This window comes from Lissotriton helveticus, chromosome 7 (assembly GCF_964261635.1).
Source record: "Lissotriton helveticus chromosome 7, aLisHel1.1, whole genome shotgun sequence".
Taxonomy (NCBI): domain Eukaryota; kingdom Metazoa; phylum Chordata; class Amphibia; order Caudata; family Salamandridae; genus Lissotriton; species Lissotriton helveticus.
In genome coordinates, this window is record NC_136068.1 from 869,681,358 (window position 1) to 869,698,808 (window position 17,451).

General features: G+C 40.1%; 1 protein-coding gene across 1 annotated transcript in view; it reads right to left on the reverse strand.

Annotated features, from left to right (window-relative positions):
• Nucleotides 1-17,451, reverse strand: part of TENM2 (teneurin transmembrane protein 2) — a 1,287,822-nt gene that overhangs the window by 917,905 nt on the left and 352,466 nt on the right. The window contains exon 3 of the mRNA XM_078653379.1: nt 13,598-13,807. Coding sequence (XP_078509505.1) covers nt 13,598-13,807 — 210 coding nt within the window. The remainder of the gene's footprint in view (nt 1-13,597; nt 13,808-17,451) is intronic.

Here is a 17,451-nt window from a genome sequence, read left to right on the forward strand (position 1 = left end):
CTTGAGACTCACGAAGCAGCGGTACTTTGGAGGCATTGCGGCACCATCAGAGGTTGCGTTGTAAGTTGAGGTCATTGCATTGTACACCAAATATCATTAAATTTTAGGCACAGTGCACATGCAACTTTAGCACTGGTCAGCAGTTCAAACCTGAAAAAACGAAGTCCAGCACACAATCAATAACAGGAGGCCAGAAGCAAATTGACGGGGGAACCCACGCCAAAAGATGCCAGGTCTAACAGCAGGTGGAATGACCTAAGCTGACACCCTCTAAAGGAGCTCATAACCAAAGGGGGGCACACACTAAAGACAGGGGCAACAGATCAAAAAAAACCTTAAATGTACCCCATGTAGTGGATGTATCTCTAAAAGTGTGCACACCAGTCAGCCAAGCACTCCCTGATGCTTAACACAATATAGTGGGTACGGTTACTCAAAGTCAAGCCTGCTGGCTTTGTCAGGGTGTTGCTACAATAGTTAAAAACACAATAATACAGTCAAACATATTGCAAACAATATTAAAACATCACCTTTCAAAAATATTCAACAGTATGTTCCATGACTCACTTTGAATACTGTTATTTGTCAATAAAACATCTAATGTTCAATATTATGTTGTGTATCAGTCATTCTACATTTATACCTGCTACTAAAAAGCCTTAGAACCTAGAAACAAAGTTGTCTGCACCCCTGAGTCATTAGATTGAAAGTCCAAGCTGTAGTAGCTCCAGGAAACATGCAATAAGCCTACCTAGGACACTCTTTTATGCCTAGGGAGAGTTGGAGAGCCACAATTCTAAAAATATGAGAGCTTTTCGGTGGGGAGTGGGAGGTAAGCTGTAGCTCTCTTGGCAGTCCAAACCACACTACAGCTCTGCTAGTGGTTCAACGACCCTCTTGTGGGCACCACCTGGCAAATATGTAAATCCATAAAGGCCTCACAAGGCCTTATAGGGTACAACTTTGCGATCATTTCAGCCAGCAGTGGCACTCACTGAGATTCAGCTGTAGGTGCCCTGATTTCTCTTTGGTTTATTTTCCATTTTAAATTATGGGTTTCAGAGCTCATCATGTAGGGCACTTGGATTCTCTGTTGTTAGGTTGCAGAAGCCAAAATCCTAGCCGGCTGCCACGTTTTGCCCACCAAATCTGACTCTGATGTGAGTGGGCGAAACAGCTAATTTATCTCCCCCACTGCTACATCAGTGAGTGCAATGCATTGGTGTTGGACCAGGAAATACCCCAACTTTGGCACCCCACCTGGGTCCTAGGATTCCTGGGCTCAAATGGCAATGCTCTTGGGGTGCTGGCCCTTCTCCTGGCTCCTTATGTTATGAGGTTTCTCAAGAGCCTCATAAACTGAAGCTTATTGCCACTTTCCTTGGACATAAAACTCCATGTGTGTGTTTACTGTTCTGAAGGGGGACCTGATCCCTTGCAGGTAGTGGCGTACTGGGTTTAGCCTGCAGTGCCAACAATCCGGGTCCACCCAGGGAGCTTAATTATAAAACTGCCTGGATCGATGCATTTGTATTCAGCCCAGCAGCTTGGGGCTGCTGGGTAGCATGCAATTGAGCAAACAGAAATATAGTCTGTTTCTCTGGCGTACGTTGGGCCATTTTGTGTGAGTAATTGGTGTTTTGCTCCTAGTGGTGCTCTATAGCCACTATGAGTGTTCATATTATTCCTCCCAGACTCTAAATCTTTCACATTTGTTTGGAAATTAACTTTTTATTGCTCTCTCCCCAGTTGTCTTTAATATCCTCACAGGCTGCTGGTAAGGCTTTTAGGCAGCATCTCAAAATTGCTCCTCTATTTGGACTCCTGGTTCTTTGTCTTGGCCCAGGGCCTTCTTTAGCAAAACCATACAGCTCTCAAGGTAGATTAGCACCCCTGCTTTCACTACTCAGGCCCCACAGACTCCTGGCAGTTTGGAGAGTGTGTGTATCCAGCAGGACTCGTGAGGTCCCACTTTTGGGGGTCATTTCCCACAGGATTATTTAACTGAATTTCCAGTGCATTCCACTCCTCCAGGATCCCCAGGAAGTCAACTGCTTTACTGTCGCTGAGAGGTAGTGGGAGCGAGTGCACTGGCTGTGGAGATACAGAGCCATGTGACAAGTCTTATTTTAAACAATTCCCCTAGACACATCATATGCACTTCTACTTCAATGTCTTCCCTATGGAAATTATTACTACAATTCTCCCATAGTCTTTTGTTAACTAAAGTAAACATGTAAAGTAACGGCTTTGAGGCAAACATTGGCTTGTGTCATTGTACACTGTAAACTGTGGCTTCTCATTGGTCAGTAGGCTTAGTAGTCCCTCCTTAGTACCGTCGTGTCTCATTTTGTAACCTCCCATGAGGATATCCCCTGTTACTTGTGTTGTTGCTCGGTAGGCTTTAATTACAGCCTCCGAGCACTATTTTCTGAAATACCTTTGTCCTGCCTGCTCTTGCAGGCAGGACACCCTCTCTTCTAATGCCAAACACAATGCAATATGTCTTGCATTTGCAAGAGTTTAAGCTATTGGCATTGCAAATGATAATGCCATTTTATTTATCTGTTTTAACACAACTCATAAATAAAAGGCATTGTCATTTACAATGCCAATAGCTCAAACTCATGTAAATGTGAGACCTATTGCATTGCAAATGCTTGTTATAACTGGTCCATAAGCAGCTCGACAAACTACCCTATACAAATATTGCTGAATTACAAACAGTTATTCGTTAACATTTTGACAGTCCTAAAACACAGCATATTAACCTTCCATTGACACAACAAGCCTAAAATGTTAGTAGCTGGGCTGAGATGTCAAATGCATACAATTGTCACAGGGCCCATGTGAATGAGGCCTTAGCTGAATGCTTCAGTGTCAGCCAATAATAATAACTGCAGTCTTTCAAAGCAAATTAAAACAGAAGTAAATAGATTTTCTTCTACAACTAGATTGCTGACTGTTGAAGTACTGCATTTGTTGTTTGCAGGTAAAATCAGAGCCTTATCTGATAGGAGCATTTTTGTTAAAGGCGTACTTACGAAAGTATTAATTGGTTAAAAAAAAGTGTGGCAAGTCTATACACAGAAAATCTAAACAAACAAGGAGAAGTTAAACTTCCTTTCGCCATGCAATAGATTGAATGTATCATTTTCTGCTACAAATGCTTCCCCTCATTGACTTTAAGCAAACATTACACATTCAAAGCTAGTGACCCTCGTCCTTCCCTGGGCAAAGATGGTGATCATTGGTCCACAGAAATTCACACATTCCAAGCACAAACACACCACAACTTGTCAGTCTGCTGTAGGATCCGGTGCAAACACCGCGGGTGAAGGCTTTCACCTGAGTAAGGCTAACCAGACCTTTAATCCTACCAAGCCTGATAAACCTGGAACAAAAAACGCTAGCAGTTTGCTTCGACTACAAGCACTATAATGCATCCACATTACTCTCAATACCCAGAGGTTTGGTGTCAGAAATGTAAGTATTACAATCCAGGGACATAATTAAACAAATATTCTTAGATGCAATCTAAATACAAATGAAATAAACAACTCAAAAGCAGGGCAACTGATACCTTTGAAATTTAATTACAATCACATAAATATTGAAATGGTACAAATCATAAACGTGAATTTTGATTTTGCATGCTATCATCTCAGCTGCTCACGTAATAGGTTACTTTTTCATTTCGTTTGTGGTACATTTTGGGAAACTACAGTACGATCGGTCTAGAATGAAAAGGCATAATTCGTTTACTGTGAGTTTATGGTAGATATGATTGATGTTGCTACTCCAAAGGATAAACTAATTACCACAATGATGTAATATCATTTTGAGAGTATTATAATCACATTTCGCTCAATCTAGAAGCTCTGATGATCTCTAATAAAGATTTATGGTGGATTAAAGACCTTCATAACATCAACAATGGATTGCTCATTTGATGAAAAATTTGATTACAGAACAGATTTAGGAACACAAGTTTAGTAGATACATCAAGATGGTGTAAAACAGGAAGTGTGCAGGCCAATGCAATTAGATTGCCATCGCCTGAGGGTGCAAGCCAATTAGATATAGATTCATCAAAGCTTTAGTAGTAGCGAGTTCTCTGAGGCAATAGTGACATCCTCCTGGCCAGATACAACAGCACTGAGATGAAGAAGTTACATATTTTCACTGAAAAGGGATACATTGAACTAAAGAAACCAGAATGCTTTGGAAATCTGTCTGCATGACTATGAATTAAGCTTTTGATACCTCATCTTTTACAGTGCTCTTGACAACCAAGCTTTGCCATCATTTAGAGGTTACTAAACTTTATGCACTGTTTTTTCCAGTGAATTTCTGTGTTTTTTTATCATGTACCATCAACTGTTTCTTTTACCCTTCTTCTTATTTTACAACCAACCTCCACTGTGGACTGACTTTTTCCTTCTGTAGGAGGGTTGGCCCCAGGCCCAATTCGCCAGTGATGGCCAACTACTGCTGCTTCGGTATATATTTTTTTTAGTGAAGCTTCACAGATCACTAGGTTGGACCTTCTGCGTGGTCCACAAATGTGGTTTTGGATCTCAAACCCGCAAAAGGGCCAACATATGTTCATGAAGCTAGCTTTGAGTATGCGTTCCTTCCCAAGAAGATTGTGCTGGGCTCACAAACCCCAAGCCAGGATTAACAGATCTCAAGGAGAAGGAGAGTGAAAGGCTGCAAATCAAGCCTTGGGATCCATGAACCTGTAGAAAAATTGGCATTTTCTTCTTTTATTTATTTATGAGTGTTTGTCATATTTTTTAATCATGAGTGTATGTCTCTCAGAACTACTTCCTATGTGCCCAGGGGATCAGAGTGTTCTCATCCTATCCCCTCATATGCTTTTTCTTTGTTTTTTCCAGTTCGTGTAGAACTAGTCCCCACATCCTGTCGTGGTGGCCACAACTTTTTTCTCCAGGTTGTAGCTAGCCAATCAGTTCATTCCGTGACCATGGACCTAGGTGTGGGATCATGGAGCCGAAAAAGACAACAGGAGTAAAATATCCCTCATCCAATCAGATTTGAATATATTGTTTTGAATTTTGGGTTTATTGGAGGTATACAAAAATGAATTTACAGACCTAGGGAAATTAACAGTCCAGATAGCTCTAAAATGTTAACCTTTCATACCCAGACTGGAAGGGTTTTTGAATGCTAATCGCTCAAAAAACTACTGTCCAAGCCTTGTCAGAACCTTGGAACTCTATCCACCATGGCTAAAAACTATTATTTATGGGGAGGGAGCTGCAGCCCCCCTACCAAAGCCCAAATGGGCCCCAGGGATCCCACGCCCCGGGCCAAAGAATAATATTAGGAGAGGAAGGCATGTGGCCCCGTTCCCAAGCCTTAAGAGTCCGCAGGGACCCCGTCCTCTGGGGCCAAAAACAGTTCTTTTTTGGGGTGGGCATGTGAAACCGAGTCCTCAAGCTCAAATGAGCCAAAGGGGCCCGTGCCTCAGGGCCAACCACTCATAATAGGGGAGAAGGAAGCTTGGCAGCCTAAATTAAGGCCATCATAAGAAAACGGTGGTATGTCATTGAACAAGAAGCAGATTTTGCTGGACTATTTCAAGATCTACCTCTGTTTGCACATACCAGATCTAACAATTTGAGAGAACTTCTGAAACCGAGTCACACCAACACAAAATTGAGTTACAAAGGCATGAGGAAGTGTTATAACTGCGGACAGTGCTGTAATATAATCCTGGGAGATATGTTTACATACCCCCGGACTGGTAAAAAAATAAAACTTTACCACACATCTGCTTGTAATACAGAGGGGGTCATCTATGCCATTAAGTGCCCCTGGGGGCTAGTATATGTAGGGAGAACCAGCCATAAAATTAAGACACGGGTAGTGAACACAAGAGCAGGATTCTAAATAAAAACACAAATTCCTCCTTGGTAACACATTGGATAAACGCAGCACATAGCATTCCTCAGTTAAGATTCACGATTCTAGAATGCATTTTCATGACTTCAGGGACAGATTTCAACACTGCTTTAGCACGTAGGGAATCACATTGGATTAAGTATCTAGGTACAGTGATTCCCGGGGGATTAAATGATCACTATGAATTACTGTGTTTTCTACAATGGATTGAATCTGAGTAACAATTCAAGTTTCACCACCTAGCATTTTACTGTTCAGGATTTGCACTCGTTGCTCTTCAGTATCTTCAGTTCGTCTTGAGTTGCATTTATGGCATGCATTACCGTGCAGCACGAGACATGTGGTTCCATTCATATTCCGTTTTTTTTGTTTTTTTGTTTTATATAACACACAGTCATCCACACATAAATGAGGTAGAAGCTCTTTTCCACACACTGATTGAGAGATATTGTTTCTTAAATGTTGTCTAGAAGGTTTTAGACACCGTGTTATTGTTGGTTCACGAGTTATGGTTGATCGTGCATGATTTAGCATTGCGGGGAAACTCTGTTTAATATCGTAATTTGCATTTGTTATGCGTGGGTTGGGTTCAATAAAGTTTAGTTTAGATATCCATGTTAGAGTCTGTTTTCCATTTCATTGAGCTCTGCCCTTTAAAAATAATAGCAACGTCGGAGTACGTCACGAGCGTACTTCACGTACACTACAGGGATCTTTTGGTGAATATGTAAGTCGGCTGATGTTTCTCACAAACGGTGAGTGTTGGAGGTTGTTTCGGGGGATTACCTTTTGATTTAAGTTGAAATTGATGGGAGGTTCCCCTTATGCCTTACAGAGCATTGACGGATTGGTCATTTCAAACCACGGTGCGGTCACTTGGATATTTGCTGATTCTAACGGGTAAGACTTGAGGCAACTCACGGCGTTGGGCATGTTCTCACTTTAGGATCTGTGCCATGGTGTTTCTGTCATTTCAGCCTAACTAGTTTTTCAGAAATTTGCACCGATACGAGACTTGTGGGGTAAGATACTCAAGTAGTTTTTCACATATGTACGTTCGGGTATTGTTGAAGAAGATAGTTTAAAATACCAAACATACCTTTCTATATCACGTTTCACATGGTACAATCAATTAGGGAGGTTACATCTTTTCTTTATGTTCGGTGAATGGTCTCACATTACCTTTTTTATCACCTATGAACTTCCCCGAGTACAAATCCTATTAGTGCTTTGTCATGATGTTAAACTTGTTTCTCATGGAACATTCATTCATTTTTTTGTTGCAGTTCGCGAAGGAGGACATCAAGATATAATCACTGATTACTATTGTTTATTATACTTCCCCTAATGAAGGGTTTAGTAGTAACTTGAAATGCATTGGGATTGATTTTCTGATTTTTGATTTTGTAAATAGGAAACATACTGACTTTTTGTTGACTTGCATTACATAAATGTATAATGCTCATGATCAATACAAATATGATTTGAACTCATGAGAGTGACATTAACTTTGCATTGAGTTGTTCACTGAATTCAAATTAAAAATGATTCTTGTTTATCAAATACACACAAACATTTTCTGATTCACATATTTGAAGTGTGTTTACATCTGCAGAGACAGCATTGCCTTTAGCTGTGCTTCAAGTAGGTTGTGGTTTTCCACGTCCTTGGTTTCACATTGGCCCCTCTACCTGACACTTAAGAGGCCCTGGTACCTCACCCCCGGACATTTAGTGGAGTGGTTTAATCTGAAGTGGTGTAGAGTGGGGTGAGGTACAGTGTAGTGGCAAACAGTGGCATAGCGTGCAATACAGTGTTGAACAGTGTTGAGGGATATGGTGTAGTGGCGTACAGTGGGATCACATAGAGTGGAGTGTCACAGCGTATAGTGGTATACAGTAGAGTGGCAAAGAGTACAGTAAGGTACAGAGTAGTGGTTTACAGTGGAATAGAGTAGACTGGAGTGGTGCAGAGTGGATTAGTATACACTGGAGTAGCATAGAGTGGAGTAGAAGGGAATACTATAGAGTGGCGTGTTGCAGAGTGGAGAAACATAGAGTATAGTGGGGTATACAGCGGTGGTGCACAGTGCAAAAGTATACAATGCAGTGGTGTGCAGTGGAGTGGCATAGAGTGGAACAGCATAGAGTTTAGTGGCATACAGTGGAATGCCTTAGAAGGATGTGGTAAACAGTGGAGTAGTGTACAGTGAAGTGGTGAAAGTTGAATAATGTTGAGTGTAGTGGCATACAGTGGATTGATCTAGAGTGAAGTGACATAAAGTTGAATAGCATGAAGTTCAGTATCGTGCGGTGGAGTTGTGTACAGTCGGATAACATAGATTGGAGTAGTGTAGAGTGGAGGGGCACACAGTGGAGTAGCGCAGACTAGAGTGTTGTGGAATGGAGTAGCGTAGATTGTCATAGCATTCACTGGAGTGGTGTAGAGTGGAGTGGGGTAAAGTGGAGTGGCGCACAGTTGATTAGCAAAAAGTGAAGTGGCGTATAGTGGAATGACAGAGTATAGTTGCATATATTGTAATAGCGTAGAGTGGATTGGCATAGAGTGGAGTGTGGTACTTGAAAGAGATGTAGCATGAAAGTGAGTGAACAGATGTAGATGTAATGTGTCAGGAATTTAGATCATGAGGTGTAAATTGTTATTTTTGGTAGCATGTGCAAATAGTGTAAGTAGTGCTAAACTGACAAGTGTTAAAATACATATATATATATATATATATATATATATATATATATATATATATATATATATATATATATATATATATATATATATATATATATATATATATATATATATATATTACCACAGCATGCCATGGTAACTTCATGGATACCTAGGTACATGCTGATACATGCAGATAACAAGGCAATATCTGATTGGCTGAAGGCTGTCTTTACAAAATGTAAATGGCAGCCAAGTAGTTTTCAGCACACTTTTGTTGCGTTTCACTGCGTTCTTGGGTTAGACTTACATATAGATTAGTAGTAGGTTTTATTATTGTTCCCAATTGCCACTTTATTTCCGTCATCTTGAAAAATTTAATTTTTATCAAAATCACTATTTTAGCATTGTGGAGAAAAAAATCTACAGCATATTAGAGTACTAAGGGCTATTCAGAGGTATGAAAAACAGAAACAAAATATTTTGGTGGCTGCCACTTTGTAGCAGGAAAGGCACTTGCAATGTTGATGAAATTCACAATTTCTTCTCTTTTTTATATAACAAGGCTATGGTTGGAGAAAAACTTAGTAGGATGTACAGGCAAATGCATTTGTCAGTCTAATGTCAGGCCTTACAGCCAATGTTACCTGAATGGATAGATATCAAATGTTTATGACACCCTTTTCTTTAGTTAGACAATTTGAAGATCTAGGGCAAAATGTAAGTGTTCAATGAGCATGTCAAACTGTTTCTCTACATATATATTACCAAAGATGCTATGGAAAAAACAAGAATGAGGAGACCTTTGTATCCCAATGCATTTATGTATTTTGGAACATGCGCAGTGGACATTGATATGTGTTTTCCTGTGATCACAAAGAGGAAAGTAAAAGAAATGAATACAAATCATAGGAAAAAACAAAAGCACCAACGTCTGGAAGAGCCAATGCTTTATTGTTTTTAATTCAGAGATTAAGCATGCCCATCTGTTTACATCTCTCCCTAGCCTGTTTGACAGGCTGGGGACAGATCTTAAAAAGAATGCCTTTGTCTCTAATGGCCCTACCCTGGTTATGACCAGAGGACTAATCAAACTTTTCCCTGCGATGCCCAAATGACTTTACTTCATTCCAATGCTTTGACTAAGGCCTAAGGAGGAGATAAATGTGACTATGCCGTGCCACCTTGTTCAATCGTGGGAGGGTAGAGCAAAATGATATTGAGGCAGCTTATTTCTAATCATGTGTTTAACCCATACTGCCTAAGTGTGATGGTTTGGGGAGAATTATCTTTCAAACCTTCTTCCTCACCTTTCCCAAGAGCGATGCAAGGGCTTTAAAGAAATCTTGGGACGAAAAGGGGAGTCAAGTTAGCAGCTGCTCCACTTTGAATCACTCTCACCTTGACAAAGGATGATGGGGAAATTGTCCTCAACATCCTCCAACACAGAGGGTGGGGGTAGAAGTTGTTAACCCCTCCAACTTACCACAGGATGTGGGTGTATTTGCCTCCATCTTTCCAATGGCAAAAAGGGTATGCAATTTAAAAAAAAGAAGTGGGTGTTATATTAGCTTACCAGCTCCTCTGGGAGCAACAGAGGAGTGGGTGGAACTTCGGTCAATCGTGCCAGTAGAACAGGGTGGGTTTAAAGAATGCCACTCCACGATTGATCACTGTTTTGGCCTGTGAGCATTAGCCAGGAAATCGATAGAACAAAATGGCAAATTATTTTGCTGCTTCGTCGATTTACGGGCGGCTTTTGACTCAGTGGACCGAAATAGCCTTTGGGAAGTGCTAGAAAACTATGCAATGCCGGAGGGCATACTGAATATTTTAAAAAGAATTACATAGCGATATTTGGGCCCAGGTCGCTGGAGATTCAAAGGGCTCATTAACCCAGAAAATACCTGTAAAGAACGGCCTGAGACAAGGGTGCGTTTTGGCACCCTTGCTTTTTTCAATCTTCTTAGCAGATCTTCCTGCAGTTTTGGAAGTTGAAAAGAGTGCGAGCCCACGCATGAACAGTAATAAAGTGTCATGCCTTTTATATGCTGATGATCTAGTGATCTTGGACCAAACTGAAATGGGCCTCCAAAGGAAATTAAATGTATTTAAAAAGTACTGTTATAAAAATGTTTTTAACTGTGAATATGGAGAAAACAAAGATCCTATGTTTCGGAAATGGGTAAAAAATATTTAATTGGTTTTTAGGTCAGGACAAACTAGATGTAGTAGGCGAATATAAATATTTAGGCCTCTGGTTTGACAGCGCAATAAAGTGGAATATCCACGTGGAGGCACAAACTTCGAAGGCCTTTTCATCAGTCTGTGGATTGAAACAAGGTAATAAAGATTATGGTGACATGTCACACAGACCAATTTTAAAGGCCTTTGAAGCTATGATCCCCCCACAAGTCCTTTATGGTGCAAAAGTGCTCTATCTGAGTGGCAAAAGGGGGTGGGATGGGGAAGAAGGAAAGATACTTAAAATGTTGCTGTCTTTACCTAATGGTTCCATGATTCAAGCAATTAGATTAGAGGTAGGACTAACGGCATGGCATGTAAAGACACAAATGTCCTTGCTAAGATTTTGGAACCGTCAGGTGTCTGGTGGGGAACAGAAGGTTTCAATTTGGTGCAGAGAGGAAATACAAGCAAGCAGCTTACGCTGGGCGCGGGATGTGAAGAAAACCCTCCAGTCAGTAGCTGCGCAATTAAAATTGAGCCTTGAACAACCTTCGCTGGACTTAGTCTTTAGTAAGAAAATGCTTAGAGACCTAGGGCTCCAATACTCTAGATCACAAGATCTGGATTACCTGAAGCTAAAAAAATTGGTTAACTGGGTAAGGAACGAATGGGAAAAGGAGACCCGGTTTCCATATTTGCATTTGTTGCCCAATAAATGGCTAAGATACGAAATCATAATGGTTCGGGTGGGCTTAAATCCATGGAAGATTGATGGTAAAATAAAAGCGGCCCTGGTCCAACCAGATGGTATTTGTAAATGTGGTCTAGGAGTAAGAAATGATATTTTACATATTTGCTTGACTGTATATGGATTTTAGCTGTTCGAAAAGTGTTTTTACGTCCAATATTTTTAAAGTACAAGGTGAATACACGTGCGGATGCTGTTGATCTCCTTACAGAAATGTCTTTCTTGTATATTACAATTGCGTTGGGGAAGTTTCTGAAAGCAACAAGAGAATCTGTAATGGAGGTAATTAAGGAGGGTGGGAGAGTTTAAGATTTTAATGAATTTTAAAAAATACGGAATATCCCAATATTTTGTTTCTATGGTTTTAAATTTGTATAGAGTGTCTAAAATGAATTGTGGTTTGATTATCTTATCACTATGTGGATCCATTGTTCTATGTATGGTTTATAGACTATTGTCTAAATAAACTTTGTTTATCAATCAAAAAAAAAGAAAAAAGGTAGCTGGCAACATATAGTTTGCCCAAAAGGTGTTTATAGATATCTTTGGATTTTCTTGCTTCTCGCCATACAATATTTAAGCTCTGGTGAAGAGTTAATTGCGGACAATAGGTACATAGTAGCTAACATTTCTTCAAGGTGAGAAAAAAATAAATGTGTCAGGAAGCAATACCTGGGTTGAAAACTTGAAGAAAGGACTTGTGGCTATCATTTATGCTAATGCTACCTCACATACATGAAATATTAACTGTGATGGTGATAGCGAAATATTTGATCCAAATAGTTCCACAAGTCATAGCTTCATAATAAATATACCTCCTTTGGTGGAGACAAAAGGTTTTTTTCTCAGTTTATCAGAAACCTTCTACACCCTTTGCACATGGAATAGTGATCTAATAGCTACTGAATTTCTTAGTGCACTTATATAAAGATTATAAGAGCTGGTAATATATTTTAAATCAGGCTTCTTTATATAGTTTGTTCCTCAATTATGCTTCAGAGTTAGTAGGAAATTTTGCACTGATAATGAGGTTCTACAGCAATGTAACTTGAAATTCTCTTTTTCATTAAAAAAACTTAAGCCTTTTAACTACTCTATGCTAACAGAGAAAGAAATAATCAATTTAGAATGAGGTAAGAATAAAGAACATATACCTCACTCACTAATTAAATGAAACAATTTCTTTGGAGCCTGTTTCAAAGAAACCTTAAGAACATACTTACCCAGCATATTTCTTCTTACCAGAAACCCTCATACTGAAAGCTTCTTAAAAACGAATGATCTATTAAGGTGGATAGTGTGTTCTAGATGAACTGCATTATATATCACTGCCTTCATTTCCCAATGCTGACGGCCACGTCCTTCAATGTTTCAGAGATGGAGATTCTCACTTTTCTTGCATTTTTTAGATAAACAGCTTTTCATAAAACATGTTGGACCTGGCTATTTCTGCAGGGTCACCCCGAAACGTTTTGTCTTCCTCCTCCCTTTTAACAAAACAGAACTATGTGACAGATGTAAAAGTCACCAAAATAGAACTGGGCACTTAAAGCACACACTTTGGATGCTTTGGCCTTCTATTAAAGGCAACTCTAAATTTTACATAAGTGAGAAAAGTAACAGTAAAAAGCTGTCATTTGCAAGGGCTCACAGACAAGTCCTTCAACACTGGCCTATCAGCCACAAATATTGAATGTCATGAAATTGCAAGACATTACAATCATACAAATTACTTATGGATATATCACTACCAGAAAAGACTTTTATGAGGTGGAAAGCCTCATTATAATTCATAGTGGCTGCAAGTCATTACTACATTTGTTTTACTTTAACTAGAGGTAGCAAAAACAAGTCACTCCAGTGAGGAATTAACAGAGAAAATTAGATTGATTTGTTATGGGCATAGACTTGAAATTCCAACCAATTTCTAAAAACTATATCTGTTTAATTTTTTTACTCTTTTCAGATTTTGTGCATCACAATGAACACTTGCATTATCTATTTGAAGGTATGCATAAATCCACCCAAGAGTCCCAATATTCTTACCGGTGCTCGAAGTCTGTTGCTGTGCTGAACATGCTCTTAAGAGATAGGAGTTAGGAGAGAACTCTTCATCAGGGTTGGTGTCCATGATTTGATGTGAGTTATTGCTGTCTAGCAATGGCATCTGGCAGCTAACTTGGGGAGGATTATGAGAACTAGGCAGCTGAGCAGACGGAAGAAGGCTAGAGGAGGATGTTGGTGGAAGGGGGCGACCTGGGAAAAAAAGAGTAAAAAAGGATCAAATGTCAGCAATACTAACCATACAAATATCTATGTATTGCTTTCATGAAATGAAAAATGCAAAGAGCCACAAACATTCATTTCCTTTGTACTTGTTAAAACTTAGAATTGAATAAATATAAACATATGCTAAAATACAGCTGCACATAAAACTTAACGGCCCTGCTGGCAACTACGATATTCTCATACTATATAAAAATCTTAACACCCTAAAAAAGGAAATACCTGTAGTTTAGTATTGTTCATCCTTGAGATTGTCAGTCAGGTAACATCTTAAATTGCTTTGCATGGTAAGTTATCACAGATCATCATCTTTATTTCTCTAAGTATGACGCATTCAAGAAAATTGGTTCATCCGTTCTAAATTGTGTGTGTCAGAACGTGGATTATTAATTAGGATGGATGGAGGTCCACCAAGGAATTAATCCATATACTTGGAAAGATAAAACAGTCTTAATAATTTAGACCTGGCTTCTACCACTTGGTAGCTATGGCACAGAGCAGACAGGTTTAACTTAGGAAAATCGGTAAAGTATTTAGCAGTAACCAAACTGTACAAACACAACACAATCAAAATCGTGGTAAACAACCTTTACAATGAAACTTTTACAATGCACTACCATTACAACGCGTTCATTACAACGCAAACTATTACAACGCATTGCGCTGGGGGGCCCTCAAGGATTGGGAATAGGTTAATTTACTATCCAATAACCTTCCCTAGTGTCCATGGAGACTGGAGTTGGAATAGTAAATTAAACTATTCACTATCCAACACCCAAAAGCACTATGCGTTGTAATGGATTGCGATGTAAAAACCGCGTTGTAAAGGCAGGCGTTGTAATAGCCTGCGTTGTAACGTCATACATCCCAAAATCGCACTCCCAACTTATAAAGTTAGAGATACAAATTTAATGAGAGAAATAACACCAATATGACAAAGATCCGATAAAGGGAATTGTAGATAATATATTTTAAAGATTTAAGGCAAAGACCACCAAATAAAAAGAAAGGTTGTAATCAGAAGTCACTGTTCTCTGTTGACAGGGACATAGGCATGATTTCAGGAAAGCCACCCTGGATCGTGTGTCAGATGGCCAATGCGAGTTGACCAGGCCAAAGATTTTACCATCTGACCCAGTCTATGAAATGCAAGTCAAACTACTCGAGCAGGGCAAGGTTATAGGCTATATCTGAAGCATCATTTCAAAACCAGAAAGTCAATGGATAATGTCTAACAGAAGCTGTTGCTTTTGATTAAAAAAGCAAACAGTGGGAGGAATTCAAATGTAGTGTTAGAATTGGGGTCTCCAGTTGGAAGAGGTAGGTACCTTTGTCCAAATAGGGACCCTTGCTTCTAGTCAGGGTAAGGGGGATACACACTTTAGACAACCCCTGCTCACCCACAGGGTAGCTTGGAATGAGCAGACAGACTTATCCCAATGCAATGTGTAAAGTATTTGTACTCAACAAGAAAACAAAACAACAACCTACTTGTAGTAAGAATATGACTTTAAAAAAAATTCAAACAACTTGGCTCATAGAAAACTACGGTTGCGTGATTTCTCTAAAAGTAACTATATTAGAGACAAAATTCCCTAGTCCAAACAGCTTCAGAGATGGGAAGCATCAAAAAACAAAGAGATGTGTCAGTTCCTGAGACCATGGGGAGGCGATGCAGCAGTTCAGCTGCACTCACAAGAAGTCAAGCATTGAATCCGGTCTGTTAGTGGAAGTGAAGCATCAATTACGAGACGGTTCTGATCCGCGGGTGATGTTATGGGAAAACTTGCCGTACAGGTATAATGCATGGAAATCTGGGATGCATCGGCGATCAATGCAGCGTCGTCGAATGGCACTGTGTTGGTTTCTTCAGCCACGATCCCTTGAAGCATGGATTCTTGCAGAGGCCCCAGGAGCTGTGTCGGTTTTGGCAGCGGCACAGCAATGCAGGGAGATTCTTCTCGCACATCAGTGCTGCGTCGGAAAAACAGCCACAAGAAGAGCGATGCGTCAATTTTCTTGTAGTTGCATTGCTTTTCCAACTCTCAACAGTAGGAACAACCTCCAGAGGCCCGACATAGTCACAGGCACTTCTTAGCAGATCAGCACTCCTAGCACGGAGTACAGGGGAGCTGGGGTTGAAGTCTTTGTGTCCCTGGAACTTCAAAACAGGAGACAAGCTCTACTGAAGCCCTTGGAGATCTTCCTCCTCAAGCAGGGGGACACAGCAAAGACCTTGACCTTTCCTTGTCGGAAACAGATTCTGCAGGCCAACCCCAAACAGCACACAGCAATGGGGCAGTACTCCTATTCCATTTTCTCCAGCTCTTCTCCTTGGCAAAGGTTCCTTCGGATTCGAGAAGCAGTCTAAAGTTCTGGGGTTTTATGTCCAATACACTTATAGCCCTATTCAGCTGCAAGCAAATCTCCTCCCACTTCTTTAAATGCAACCAAGCCCCATTCAACTCAGCTCTGAGTCATCCACAAAGGGTCAGGCACACCTCAACCTCCCTAGTGGCTGTCTACAGTAAATACACATCCCCAGCCCCTGTCACTCCAAAACCAGACGGGCAATACACAAACAGTCAAAGGCACACAGAATTGTTAAACAAGAAAATACCTACTTTCTAAAAGTGTCATTTTCAAACACAAAATTTAAAAAACATCGTTAATAAAAGATGTGTTATTAAATTCTGAGTCCAGAGAGCCTAAACTTTTTTCCTATATCTTGTCCTAAAGGGAAGTTATACTTGTAAGATGTTCCAAAGTATCTCCCATTTTAGCATATGGGGCAGATAGCCCTTCAATGGTGAAAAATGAAATTGACAGTATGACACTATCAGGACATGTCACACACATCAGTACATGTCCTACCTTTCCCATATACTGCACCCTTCCCATGGGGAACCTCGGGCCTACCTGAGGGATGCCTTACCTGTAAGAAAAAGGAATGATATGGCCTAGCAAGTGGGTACACTTGCCAGGTCACCCACTTGACAGGCAGACATGGCAGTTTAAACCTGCATGCAGGCACTGTAGTGTCAGGTCTGAGATACCTTTGCAGGGCTACTCATGTGAGTTTTACCATCAGTGCTGCAGGCGCATTAGTAGAATTTGATTTACAGGTCCTGGCACACTTAGTGCCCTTTACTAGGGGCTTACTAGTAAATCAAGTATGTCAATCATGGATAACCAATCACAATTCTAAGTCATACAGGGAGCACTTGCCCTTTGACACTGATCAGCTGTGGCAAAGTGCCAAAGCATCTAAGTCAGCAAAAACAAAATCCAGCACAGCATCAAAAATACAGATGTAGAGGCAAAAGGTCAGGGCAAACCACGCCAAAGGTGCCAAGTCTAACAATGTGGGTTGCAAATGTAACATTAATAGATAATAGTAAACATTGCATTTAATCATTGACTGAGCTGGCATATTTGTAGACATGCATGATGGATTTTGGAGTTGGTATTTCTTGGTTGCCTTTTTTTTTTTTTAAATAACATTGATATTTAGCTCAAGTAATCACAGGCACATACAACTGCAACCATATATACCCATCCTGGAACATTTCCACTGGCTGGCCATCAAGAGAAGAGTTCTTTTTAAAGCCCTA